We start from the raw sequence: 14,348 nt of genomic DNA, 5'->3' as shown, positions 1-14,348 counted from the left end.
AACTGCGAAAGGGAAAAACAAAAGGAGTAATACAGAATAACGGTATTGTATGTGTTTACATGTTTTGTTCTATTTACAGTTTGTGTATATTTATGGAAGTGTTTCTCAGAAGAAGCATTCAGATTTTACTTAATCCTGCATTAACTCACTTAGGGGTCAAAGGTCGACATATTATCACCAGTAAAGTTCATGAAGCAAACATCTTAGAAAAGATTTACCTGTTAACACATCAAACAAATAGGAAGCAACATGTGTTATGTTTCAGTTTCAGTCCTGATGTCCAATAATCAGTCCACTTTTGGCTCAGTTTTTTGTCTCTACCAACTCCTGAGCTAATTATCTCTTTAGCTGCTAAACGCCCCACAGTGTTCTCTCACCGTCTGTTTGATGTTCAGCCGGTAGTGTACTGAAGCTTCATCCCAAAATCTTTTTTTTAGTGAGAAAACTGCCTTATCATGTTGCAGCTGGAGGAAATTATGCTAATTCAAACAACTTTATAGCATTTGGTATTTCAGTCTATATCAATGAATCATATTTTATTAACTTATTAAATGTTTTTGTTAAATCTTTTTCTGCAAAGAAACTCCTAGTTGTAAATTCAGTTTTTTTCACTTAATGTTAAATCTTTTTTCTGCAAAGTTTGCAACTCCCTGTGTCAGTTGTTAAAGAAATTCAGTACATAGTACAATATTTCACTTAATGTGGATAAAGTAGAATAAAAACACTCCGGTAACAAACATGAACCTCAACATTTCAACTAGCTCATATTTTCAATATTTGCAGTATTTTTTAAAAGCCTGTTGCCAAATTGTTGAATATGTTTCCTTCGACCGCTTGTGTTGAGTGTCCACGGTGTGTCGAGCTCTTTCAGACTCTGCATATAAGCAATGAGTTATTTCACCCCTCTGGCGGCGCGTGGGAGAAACAAAGCACCGCTCTCTGCTCCTGCTCTCAAGAGGGCACGGCTACTTTGTGCTGAATGACGACTGTGTTGTTGCCGGTAGCGTGTAGCGAAATGAATTCATCTGTTTTGCAAAGCGCTTCTGTGGCGAGATGAAATGATCGCACCTGGCCTGGTTGGATTCCAATTTCTCTCTCAGCAGCGATGAGAAATTTTGACCAAGTGTCAATGAGCAATAAAAGCCCCCGAAAGAGGCACAGTGAGAGCAAATGTAACCTCTGATCGTGGATGGGAAAGGAGAGCGTGACAGACAAACAAAACACAGCATCCGTACTGCGGTGCGTACACACACATTCCTTTTTTCTCTCCTACAGAGCAACTTTTACCTCAAACTCTGTCCTTCTGATCAATATTGTACCCAGACTGTGAGACTCTTCTGACCTGAGAGACACATTTTTTTGACTTTCCATCAGTTTCTTTCACAGCTCTAAAACCGCCAGGCAGAAGAGGTCACCGTGGTGAAAGCACACAGTGTAAAACAGAGAGACACCGCTAAGTGATTGAGACAGACTGGACTATGTACAGCCACAACTTTTAGGGAGACTTTTTGGGCAGACTAACAGTGACAATCCCTTTATCTGCCCTCTCTAAGCAGTGAATGTGCATTAAAGTATCCTCCAGGTAGAAAATGGTCCCAAAACACCAGAGCCAGAGGATTGAGCCACTTCAAATATGTCCTCAGCTAAAGATGTCCTTGAGATGGTGACTGAACCGGCCCTCCTCGCTCATCTGAATCCCTAAACTAAGCGTGAGAGGAAGGAGGGAGACATAATTAGTGGGATAAAATAGTGGTTCCCAAGGGTGCTTTGAGAAAACGTGCCAAGGGTGCTGATTTGTTCATTTCCATTTTAACCAAACATGTTTAACAAGATTTTACCAAGGTGACATTAAGTTACGCCATGAAGCAATGAGCATCAAAATACCGGTACTGAAGTGTGACAGGATGTTGGTTTATCCAACAAAAGTTATAAATCAGCTCCGGCTGATTCAGAACTCTGCAGCCGGGACCAGAAGGAGTCACTTTACGGATTGATTTTTAAATGTTTTACTTGTTTTTAAAGGACGTCATGGTTGTACACAAGCATATAGTCTGACATGCTTAAAGTAAGTAAGAAATGGTTTGGCCCCCCGGAGGTCATCTGGCACAGATCTGTTAGTTGACTAAAACCTTTGGTGAATCAAGTTTTAGCTGTTATGCCACTGGAACAACCTGAGGATCTGAGAGCTGCTGGAGGGCCGAAGTCTTCAACGGTTAACTTTAAAACGTACCTACTCAGCCAGGCCCTTGATTAAGAATGGTTTGTAGTCTTTTTTTTTTTACATTTAATTCACCTCTCTTATTGCATTGTAGTTGAAAAAAAATATTTAATTGTACTTAAGTTGTGTCCTTTTTTATTTCATTAAACTAGTTTTCGTTTCACACTGTTTTATTACTTTGACTGTTTGACTTTGACCTTTTTATATTTGTATTATCTTGTGTGCATTGGTCTCCAATTGTAAAAATAAATAACTTTTGCCTTTTCTGTTGTTTTTACGGTCCACACTTGTGCTGTCTTATCAGTCATCTATGACGCACTCCTACCTGCACTAACCTGGATGTAAGGTGCTATAAAATCAATAAAGCTTGACTTAGCACTAAAAACCTCACAGAATATGGGGTTTTGCCACAGCTAAGTGGAGTGAGGTCAATGCACCGTAACGGTCGTCATAGTAACACAAAAAGCTTTCTGGAACATGAATTTTCTTGGAACACAGTGGTCGGAAATATTAACTGTCAGAACAAAAGGTGGACAAATGTGTCACTGTGGATAGAGTTAAAGCAAATGCTGATACATCTTCACTTTCAACAGGAGGGGGAGGGGGGGACAGCCACTTAAAAGGGGTGCCATGGGATAGAAACACTGGGATAGAAACACTGGGATAGAAAACACTGGGATAGAAAAGGCCAGTGTTGGTGAATTAAACAAGATAAAAAAAAAAGAGAAATTAGATGATCCAGATCTCATTTCTTACCCATCATAAAGATTTTGTTTCCTCTTACGAAGGGCGTGGCTCCGTACCGCGGCGTGGGCATGGCGGTCACCGGCTGCCATTGGTCCTTCTCCGCCTCGTACACCCTCACCAGGGCCTGTGGCGTTGTGTCGGCTCCCATTCCTCCCAACGCATACACCTTTCCATCTGCACAGACACACACAAGGGAGGCGCAGCGTATATTAGCAGCTTTCCAAGAGCTTGGTATAATTTACTCTCTTGGTGCAACGAGGTAGTCAATAGACATTTGCTCACAAGCTTGTTGTCAAAGCAAGGTGAGGAAAGGTTCAGTTCTCAAACAACCAGAGTAGGTGACGCATCGCAGAAACCTTTTTGTCCGACCATTTCTAATCCAGCTGTCATGTCTGCTATCTGTCCCAGCCATCCACAGTCATCCAAACAACTTGAAATATTTATGCCCCGAGTCTGAGAAACTCCTTGGAACCCTTTGAAGAACATTTTCACAAGGACACCGCAAACATCACCACTGCAGTGTCCTTACAATATACAGGGTAAGTGAGGGAAAGAGGAGGGGAAAAGTGCTGAGCGAGCAAACACGGCACTCCTGCTGAATTACTGGGGGGGGGAGGAGATGTGTGTGTGTGTGAAAGGAATGTGAGAGAAGACGAGAGGAAACATTAGCAGAGGAGAAGAGGAGAGGAGAGGACAAGAGAGGAGACGGGGGGAGAGGTGAACAGCCTATTAGCTCTCTGAAAGTTGTGGCATCTTAAATCTGAGGGAGAAAGAGAGGAACAGAGAGAGGAACAGAGAGAGAAAGAGAGAGAGAGAGGAACTGAGAGACATGTAGCGAAAGAAGACGAGGGTGAGACAGGGAGATAGCGAGCGCCTCAGTCACCCAGATCCACAAAGTGTGACTCAAGCTGTGAAGAATAGAGCGATAATAAATCTGTCACTCTGAACGCAGCTCAACACCAGTGTGTGTGATTGCCGCACACTTCAGCAGATATGGCGGCAAATCAAATGTAGCTGTTGTACATAAAAGTAAATGACGGCGCAAGGACACTTTCATCCCATAAAGCTTGTCTGAGTGCATCCGCGTGGAGAGGAGCAGCAGCGTGCCGGGAACGGAGGGAAATATTCACACACTTCACGGCTTGTAAAAACTTCTTTTTTTTTTTTCCATTCAAATCTTCAGGGAGCACAGTGGGTTAGCAGAACGCTAATACTGTAATTGCAAAAGGCCACACTTATTAAAATGTAAGCACGTCTGGTGCTGTAATGAGCTAATTGAGCCTCATTTGTATTTACACCAGTGGGGAATCCATAGAATGACGTGTAAGTCGACGTTGAACATTTCAATCCGAAACAAATGATGTCAACCTCATGGAAGAAAATGAAGGGGATCACCATAGTCAGGAGGCTCCGTCTCATGGAGATCATAAATGTCTGTGAGAACATTTAGTGCACAGCTTAAAGTTTTAAAATTGCATATTCAGATCAATAGAGCAGCAAACAATTATGACCTATGTCAGATATAGTGGAGCGATGTACCTGAGCAGACGATGAAGTCTTTTAGTGCATGTGATTCTCTCTGCTTAGCTGATGGGCGCTGTGTCCACGTCGAGATCCATGTGAAGGCACTAGATATGCTCTGAATTCCATATTGAGCACATTAAATGCAAAGGTATTCTCGTTTCATGGGTGTCGTTCTAAATGTCAATGGGTGTTGGCAACTTTGCAGTTTTCTCGAATGGCCCAGAGGGATGTTCTCCTCATCGGCTTTCAGCCAACTTTTAAATAGCTTTCATCATTTGCACTTCACAGCCTTAAATGATGGACAGATGTGCACTTAAATTTGAACAACATTACTTATTTGAATTTTGAATGATAATCTTCTTAATCACCACTTTATCGTGTAATGGGCAAAAAAACAGTGACAATTGAAAGCGTTTTGCATTCCTGTCCACTCCTGTGTGTGTGTGTGTGTGTGTGTGTGTGTGTGTGTGTGTGTGTGTGTGTGTGTGTGTGTGTGTGTGTGTGTGTGTGTGTGTGTGTGTGTGAGCTGGTGTGTGTGTGTGTGTGTGTGTGTGTGAGTCAAAAGGGAAAATAGGAGAGATAACAGTGTGTACGTATCAGTAAGTGTCCATAATTATTTAACATGCGGGATGCGTGTCTGTGCCAATTCAAAACCTCACAAAGGAAATAACTGTCAAAACGTCTGTCAGACTAAATTGCTTTTAATTGAGCTTTTACACTTCCAAACGCTCCTTTGTCACAGCAGTAGGGCAAGCTTTCCCATGTACAATGAAATGGGAAGCTGTTTTCACTGATTAAATGTAGCATTTACATGCTGAGAGGAGAGCCTGAAAAAGTTTTTCAGCTTGTTCTACGTGGGTTTCTATCAGGCAATAAATCACAAGATGTGGCATGTTAATACTGATCTGACACATTTGTCCAAAAATGTTCAGGAAAAGACAGGTTAAAGTTTTCTCTTCTTTTAATGAAAACTTTAAAAAAGTGCTCTATAAATAATATGTATTATTATTATTATTATTATTAATAATAATTATTTATAAAACTTCACATCCATAATTATCAAGGTAAAAAAAGAAATATATTTGAATCACCAAGGCAGATTTTCCCATCCCAGTTTCCACCTAGTGCATAATTAACACTAATGAATCATATGATTATGTTCCCAGTTCACAAAGGGGTACACGTTTGCACAGAGGATCAAAGTGATATTGTAATCCAAAGAGATCACTAGAGTAAAACTTTATTGACTTAAAAATAGACGCCTTGCCTTTTTATGCCTGCGCCAAACAAGTCGTGTTGCAGTTCTGTTTATCCAAAATGTCAACGTTTCATTTCATCCTCTTTGGCTTCTGTGGGAAATTGTCATAATTAGCACATGAATTCTTGAGGTATGGCCAAAAACGTGTTTTCTGAGGTCACAATGACCTTTGACCTCTTTGAATCCATTGAATCAATGTTTTTTGCCTAATTTGTTGGCCTTCCTGGGATAACTTGTTCACAACACGAACAACCTGAAAACATAATGATCTAGATAAAAATGATGTAACATAGATTAAAGGGACAGGATTGTAGTTTCCATCTAATGTCAAAAGTACGGAGGCTGACAGAGTTCAACGGCAGTTTGTGAAGAACACAAGCAAACAGACGAGGAAAACATCACCACCACTTTGACTACACATCAGTCACGTGACTGTGAATAAAACAAATTTCAAATAAAGAAACGCTGCAAGTTGTACGGATACGCAAACCGTGTGAACTGACTTCAGAACCGGAGGTTGCAGTCCTATCTGTGTGAACAGTGTGCTTCCGTTTGTATAGCTTGTCCTCTTTCTAGGTTATATGGTGGTGAGGAGTTCATGTGGCTCAGGCTCCAGCTGTTTGGTCACATGGAAGCTTCTCTAAAGCCTCCTGGATCCATCGTTTTCATACATGTACACATTCCATGCACCATTTTTATCATTTGGATCGTCTAGATTGTAATTTTATCATTTGTTTTGGTCTATTCTGGGAGAGGGATTCCTCCTCAGGATTCTTCCATTTCTTCATAGTTTAAGTAAGTTTGTTTGGGGAGGTTTTTTTTGTCTTAACTGCAGCCAGCTTTTTAAGGACAGATTCTAAAGCCCCCAGAGGCAAATTTGTGATTTGTGATATTGAGCTAAATAAAACTGACTTGACATGCTTGACATTCAACTGTCCGCCCACACGGTTACCTGTGACCTGCAGCATCTCACCATAACCGTGTGTGTGTGTGTGTGTGTGTGTGTGTGTGTGTGTGTGTGTGTGTGTGTGTGTGTGTGTGTGTGTGTGCGTGCGCGCTCTCGTCTTTTTAGCCCGGCCGTCGCCTAATCATACGCAATCTCCTCTAATTACAGAAACCGTGCTCTATTCTCTGCCAGTCACCCAGGGAGACTCCATGGCAACCGCAGCGACTGTTATTATGGGGTGGCTGTTTGGCTCTCTCGGAGCAAAGAATCTGTCACCACTCAAAGCCTGACCGCTGAGTCACTACCTGGAGCCAAGAGATAACAAAAAGAAAATGTGTGCATAACGCTCCGTACTGAACATATGCAAATCATCAACAAACGATGACGCACCGACGGGACGGCGGACATTTAAGACAAAGTAGATGTATGTGACTTATTATCCATAATTATGCTTTATACGTTTGTCCTTCTCTGCCATAACTCTGATGTACAAACTGGGTCTCCTCCACAGCACAACATCTTTCATCACTGCGTGTCTGTGTTCCTCTATAGTTGATACCTCGCTGCCTGTCCCCTCATCAATTTTGCTACTAGCACTTTACTTTTCATCATTTTTCTTTCAGATTCCATCTGTCTCTTGTCACCCTCTTCCTTCTCTTGGCTATCATTATATTATTTTATCTCTCTCTCTCTCTCTCTCTCTCTATCTCTTTTTTGGGGTTTTTTAACTCCCTAACCATTTTCAGCCTCCTGGACTCAGCATCCAGCCCTGGTATGGTATGGTACCCTCTGCTGGGGTAACTCCGGCGAGATCAAGATTCATTTGGGATATATATTATTAATTGTTACAGCCAGTCATCGCAGTATGAATCTAAGTGTGTTTTTGCTTCGAAAATGAATCATTTGCATGCTGCATTAAATAATGTTTCTACTAAAGTAACTCTAGTTGTTCTACTGGGAGAAAAAAGCGAGGAAGCTACAGTTAAACTATAAGGAGGATTATCAATATGTGAGTCAAATTTATTCATGATTAATATTTATTCTTTCAGTCTTTCTTTTACGCTTCTTTCTTAGAATTGTCACATTTGGCTTTTCTGACTCCTTAATGCAGAGCTCTAAGACCAGCTTCATAATATATAAAAAAACATAATTAAAAAAAGTACATTTATTACCTGCGAGATTTCATTTTGATGCATACGTTGGAGTACATGACACAGTTTAGCCCTTTCTCATCATTAGTAGTAACTCATTCATTTTGTCTTTAAATCATTTTTCTAGATGCTCAGCTCACTTTGTTTTGAAACATTTGTTTACTGGCAACCCGTTGGCCTCTTGAGTTCTAGTGAGGTTAGTGGAGCGCTTATATAATAATAACCTGACCAGTGATGAATCCTCAGACCAGTGCTTCTATTTTTAGAGGCCTCCTGAATCCAGGCTGAGGCTGGATTAAACACATTTAGAGCAAGAAAGAAGATGGAAAAAGTTAAATAGGAGAGAAACTTATTTTATATACTACTGATTTGCATTTTAGAATACACTTTGGAGGAAATGTGATTGCTGCCTGATTGCTTCCACTTCATACTTGTATTCCTCCGCCAACCAGTCAAGTTGCAGTTTTCATCCATGCCTGTCCAAAATGTTATCAAGGACAATGAGCTAAGATGTGATTTGTGAGGTCGCTGTGACCTTTGACCACCACATTCTAATCAGCTCATCCTTGAGTCCAATTGGATGTTTGTGCCAAATCTTAAGACATTACTAAAAAGGTGTTCCTGAGATATTGACTGTGAGCACAGATATGACCGATTCTTTTGTCCCAGTACATACATATTGAACCCTTTTCTCACAAGCCAAACTTCTTCCAAAAACTCTGAAACTAAAGTGGAATATTTTTGGACAGGCTAAACAGAAGAAAGTTAACTAACTGTTCAAGACTCATCGCTGTCTCAGCAAGGCACTCACGGAAGATCTGGGGAAAAAAACATTCAGAAACGCCATGCAAACCAATTTTCGTAATGCTAAATATGACTGCGTTAATAGCTAATATTAAAGAAAATATAAATAAATTATGCAAATATAATTCCATTGGCAGTGTATACCATTTGAAACCATTTGCGGAGCTTGGAATGCATCATCTTTGTCATAGAGTATTTCTGTTCACCCTTGAGTCCAGGTGGACGACCTCCACGTGTTCTCGAGATACAGTGTTCACAAGGATGGGAAGGATGTGCGGTCACAGTGACCTTTGACCCCCGAAATTCTAATCAGTTCATCCTAAAGCCAAGGTAGACGTTTGTGCCAAATTTCGAAGAAATTCCATCGAGGTGTTAACAAGTATGGCCCAGATGACAGACAGACGTCCTTATGGACAGACAGATGTCTGCCATCTACAGGCATGTACGGAGGGACATCTTGAAAACACAAATCCTTTAAGCCCCGGCTTATTACGTTACACAAAAAGAGTGTTATGGTTAGATTTTGTAAAGCTCCTTGTGTAAAGGTGTAGTTCTTATTCAAAAGTCCATTTCACAGTTTCTGAACCTGGGGGATGCGCTCTACAATGTGCACAAAAAAGCTTTGCATCTCCAGCCCTGCAAGAGCAAGATGTTACATTTCACTTCTGGAAACACCCGGCAGGGACAAAGTCCCATGCTCCTGTTAAGTCAGCCCTGACTGCTGTGATAGAGGGAAGACGACCTCCCACAGTGAAGTTTAAAGGGCACAGTGTTCCTCTTAATGAACACTTGTCAATGCTGAATCAATAAAAACCTTTAGAAACCATGCACTACCTCATTTTCACATCCCTTTAGAAAACCTCTCATTTTATTTCTCCCTACAGTGGGCCCAGTAACCAGCCTAGGGTGTATTTTTTCTTGTTTTGATCTTTACCTTCTTCCCTTTCTTCTATCTTTATGTCACTTTTTCCTTCCGCATTTTATTCTTCTCTTTATTTCTTTACTTTCCATATTTCTTACTTTCTCTGCTTATTTCTTTTTGATTCTTTTTTTTATTTCACAGTTTCTTCCAGATGAGCAAAACTGTTCAACGATCTCAATTCAGGGACAGGTGTTAGGCAGAATGTAATGGTACTGTGGGCTTAGTGTAACGCTCACACTCCCTGACACACAGTCTAACAGAGGGGGCAATAGTGAGGCAAAGGGTCAATCCAAAAGCCCGCCAGAACCTTCATGTGAAGACCTTGAGGAAGTAAAAGATCAAAAGGGGTCATTAAATTGAAAGAAACAGACCCATAACAGAGGACAAGAAACACAAATACCAGCTGCAAAAGAGTTCAGATTTGTACTGATATGTATATTTCAGCTGGCCATGTAAATGGAGAGAACACAGACCTGCAGTAAAAGTTTAAGTGTTTAGTCTATCTCTGCATGCCCCATATTGACTTGACAGAAATAGATTTTAAATACACTTCTTCTAAACACAGATAATGAAGTTATTAATAAAACAAAGAATAGTTTAGGGCTCTGCGATACATCAATATTGTTTCGATGTCGTGGTATGAGACCAGATATAGTCCAACATGTTGGATATACAGTACCAGTCAAAAGTCTGGACACACCTTCTCATTCAACTACTTTGAAGAATCTAAAATATAAAACATATTCTGGTTTGTTGAGCATTTGTTTGTTTACCACATAATTCCATATGTGTTCCTTCATAGTTTGGATGTCTTCAATATTAATCTACAATGTAGAAAAAAATTAAAATAAAGAAAAACCATTGAATGAGAAGGTGTGTCCAAACTTTTGACTGGTACTGTATAAAATATCATAATAAGGCAAAAGTGTTTTCTATTGCACGGTTTTAATGGCTACATTACAGTAAAGTGATGCACTCAGCAGACTGTTCTAGTTTTCTATTAATATTCTTTACCCACTCAGTCATTTTATCCACTACTACTATCAATTACTGATGATTAATTAGAAAAAAAAACACTAACATGTAAAACTATATTGCAGCTGGCCCCACTTCTCATTTGGCCTAATACAGCGCCAAACCATCACACGCTGAGACACACACAACATAAGCTGAATGCCAGTGGTGCATTGTTGGTAAGTGGTCAAAAGCTAAGAGCGTGGGTGGACACTGAAGGTCAGTCCAAAAATAGTCCATGCTACTGCTACGGTATAAATTGCTTTAGCACGACGCCCACTTACAGAATGTGGGGGATAACAGTGACCACATGATCCATCAACGCGAGGGGCAAACTCAACTGTGATGCACTCATTACAACTACTAGATGGCTAGAAAGAGTCTAAATGCATTAGGTCAATGGAAATGTACTTCCAAGGAAAAAACGGCAGCATCAGCTGTTGCAACTACAAGGGCAATCTGCCAAGGTCATTTCCATGAGTAAAGAATGATGTGTGTCCCCGCACATTATTATGATCAGCTCAACAAGCTCGAGTGACAAATATAGTGTCCATAGAAATGATGAGGGTTGGTAGCAAATGACGAAATGGTGTGCCATTGTAGAGCAATAGGCAAAACATTGGACTCTGATGTGGGATGTTTTCCCTTCCTCTACCAACAGTCAATGCTTGTTTATTTTAACCATGAACACAACGGTTCCCTAACCTTGATAAAGTACTCAGCATTTCGAACATGATGACGAAGGTCGTCTAACCTCAAGGTAGTTCTTGTTTTAACGCAAAACATGATTGTTTCCCTATTCAAGCTGTTCTTGTACCTAAACTGTGCCGAAAAAAAAAAGCATTTACTTTTGCAACAGCAATTTTGCTTCCCTGAAAACACAAAATGAGTATATAAACCTTTATTTGTAAGATTTATGTTGTTTAATTAGTGTTTGAGTCACAGGTGAATTGTTCTTGGGCAGAAGAAGTAACCAAGTTTTAATTAGAAAAGAAAAATGTTAATTATGACCTTTCCCACTCAACTAGCTGCATAACAACAGTGGGTTGTTTTTTTTGCATTTAATGAATAAATTAAATGCAGATGGAGAAGTAAAGTCATATAGTGAAAACATTTCTCCATTTTTCACATGTTCAAGTTAAAGTAAATAATAGATGTATAATATCACTGCTTCATCTCGGCCACAACAGATATGACTAAAATCACATGCATGTATTCAGTTTAACGAATGTGTTGCTTAGATGTATTCCTATGGCGTGTATGACATTATTTTAGCCTCATTCCTTCAGCTGCAGTCCCGGAGATATGAAGCAGACTTGGGAGCAAATCAAAAATTGAAATAAACAAACATAATTAGCTGTGAGAAGTTTTCTTCCATAACTTATAAGCAAAGTAACGGAAGCTAACACATCCAGCTTGCAGGACTGTAAGGCACCACTACGACATGTTTCTCTGCAAGACACGGCTCAAGAAGCTGACACACATAAGTGAGTATATGATATGAATATATGGTGAAAATGGTGGACAGGGTTGGTGTGTCCTGTGGCGTTGTTAGCGGGAAAGCTGTCAATGTAGCAGTGAATGTGCAGTTTAGGCCACAGTTTTATAAATGCTACAGCTCCTCAAGACCCAAGACGAGTCTCCGGGTCTTTCTTGCCAACTGCTGAGTGAAGGGAAGGCGGTTACTATTCGGCCCTGTAGCAGAAAACAAAGAAAAAAATCCTCTATGCTCTGAGACCAAAGCTAACACATTTCCTTAATCCAATACGATGGAGCGATGTCCGTCAGTTCCTAACCACCGAGGAACTGACCCATACAAGGACATCTAAAGCTAATAACAAGAGCAGTTGGAGGTGGTGAGGCTTTGTCGAGAGCACCAAAAGGGAGGGCAGAGCGTTAAAGAGCAGTTACTGTTCCAAACAAACAACTCTCAAGTTGCAACTTCAGTCCTCTCAGGAGTCTCCTCCAGACTAATCAACGGAGAGGAAGCTTCTCTCTCCTGACCTTTCCTTTCCTTCACAGCTGTCTTGCTCTCTCTTCTACTTAACTCACTATCTTGCAGCACAAAAGCTTTTCTTTCCACTTTACCCATTACTTTTACTGACATTTAAGGGTCTTCTTGACATAAATTAAATAAAGTCATAATTAGCAGACTCAATGAGGCTGTTTTACTGCACTTGTTATGTAAGGGACCTGGCAGCAGTGAGCCAATGTTCTCTGTACACTTCAAACTGTGGTGGAGGAAATCAGGCACTCAGGAAATTAGCTTTATGATTTGAAGCGCAGTATAAAAGTTAATAGCAAAGTATTCAATTTGCACTGTGGTTCAAAGAGGGGCTGAGTAGAGATTATATCCGGTTTGACAGGAATCAAAGAGTGCTAGCTGGAGAAAGGCTGTGTTAATTACTGCTGCTGTAACACTGAAATGAAAGAATTGTGCTTGACGTTTTGAAATGATTCGACTTAAATCATAAAACCTGTGCTTTCTGTCTGATTGGAGATCTGTACGGATCCGTTACCCCATTAAGTCCTACTGTACAATGTTTATAGATGATTGAACACTGCCCTTCCAGTGTAGCTTAACAGGATCAGTGCTTCCTGAAAAATCCGTAAAATTACTGCATCAGACTGGAAAATCCCATCAATAACTGGCAGCAATTTTTGTGTGTAAATGTGCAACGATTCTTTGGCTTCTATTTGAGTCTTTTCACAAGTTCCAACAAATACAAGCTTGATTATAACGTTAGTATCCCATGAGAGCTGATCACATCTATTTGATTAATATCCGATGCCATCATACTCAAATGATGACAACAACAGGGCCCCATGAAAATGTTTATAGTCTATAGATTATTCCTCCTTTTTTATTAATAATCATCTTTTTTGTTTTCATCTTTGCATTGTTTATTTCACCTTGAAAATAGTCTTTCAATGCTTAATTCTTTTTTTTAAAGCTGAAATTCTGCAGTCATGCTAGCAGTTCTGACAGGCTGCACCTATCACAGCAAAATGCTAAATAAGAGCTAAATAAGAGCTTTATTTCACAGGAGGCAGGGCTGGAAAGTCATTCAGAGTTTAAAAACGAATGTGTCAGTTTTGAAGTGTAATTTTACAGCCATTACTACTCTGGCTTTCTGGTTTCAGTGTTATTCACTTGACAGAGTCCGGGTCCTAAAGTAACTGAACCAAATTGGTTAAAGAGCTGTGAAAAAGCTAAATGGACTAAAAAACCTCAGAAGTATCACATTAGTGTACGAGTTCAGGCTGAGGGGTCCAGTGAAATATGTTTTAAACTAACGTCATCATTTTACATGTTCGTATTACAATTAAAAGAGAATTTATGTCAAATACAGTACCAGTCAAAGGTTTGGACACACCTTCTCATTCAACTACTTTGAATAATCTAAAATATAAAATTCTGGTTTGTTGAGCGTTTGTTTGTTTACGACCTTCATAGTTTGGATGTCTTCAATATTAATCTTCAATGTAGAAAAAAATTAAAATAAAGAAAAACCATTGAATGAGAAGGTGTGTCCAAACTTTTGACTGGTACTGTATAAAATATCATAATAAGGCAAAAGTGTTTTCTATTGCACGGTTTTAATGGCTACATTACAGTAAAGTGATGCACTCAGCAGACTGTTAAAATAAATAAAGAAAAACCATTGAATGAGAAGGTGTGTCCAAACTTTTGACTGGTACTGTAAATAATTGAAGCACTAAAACAAAAGATAAAGATAAGAAATTCACAGGGTGAACAGCAT

The 14,348-nt window shown here is 39.9% G+C and overlaps 1 protein-coding gene across 1 annotated transcript in view; it reads right to left on the bottom strand.

Annotated features, from left to right (window-relative positions):
* Positions 1 to 14,348, bottom strand: part of LOC129100178 (kelch domain-containing protein 8B-like) — a 122,070-nt gene that overhangs the window by 45,132 nt on the left and 62,590 nt on the right. The window contains exon 2 of the mRNA XM_054609740.1: positions 2,975 to 3,139. Within this exon, the coding sequence (XP_054465715.1) occupies positions 2,975 to 3,139 (165 nt within the window). The remainder of the gene's footprint in view (positions 1 to 2,974; positions 3,140 to 14,348) is intronic.

This window comes from Anoplopoma fimbria, chromosome 12 (genome assembly GCF_027596085.1).
Source record: "Anoplopoma fimbria isolate UVic2021 breed Golden Eagle Sablefish chromosome 12, Afim_UVic_2022, whole genome shotgun sequence".
NCBI classification, from domain to species: domain Eukaryota; kingdom Metazoa; phylum Chordata; class Actinopteri; order Perciformes; family Anoplopomatidae; genus Anoplopoma; species Anoplopoma fimbria.
This window is presented reverse-complemented; position numbering and strand designations above follow the sequence as displayed.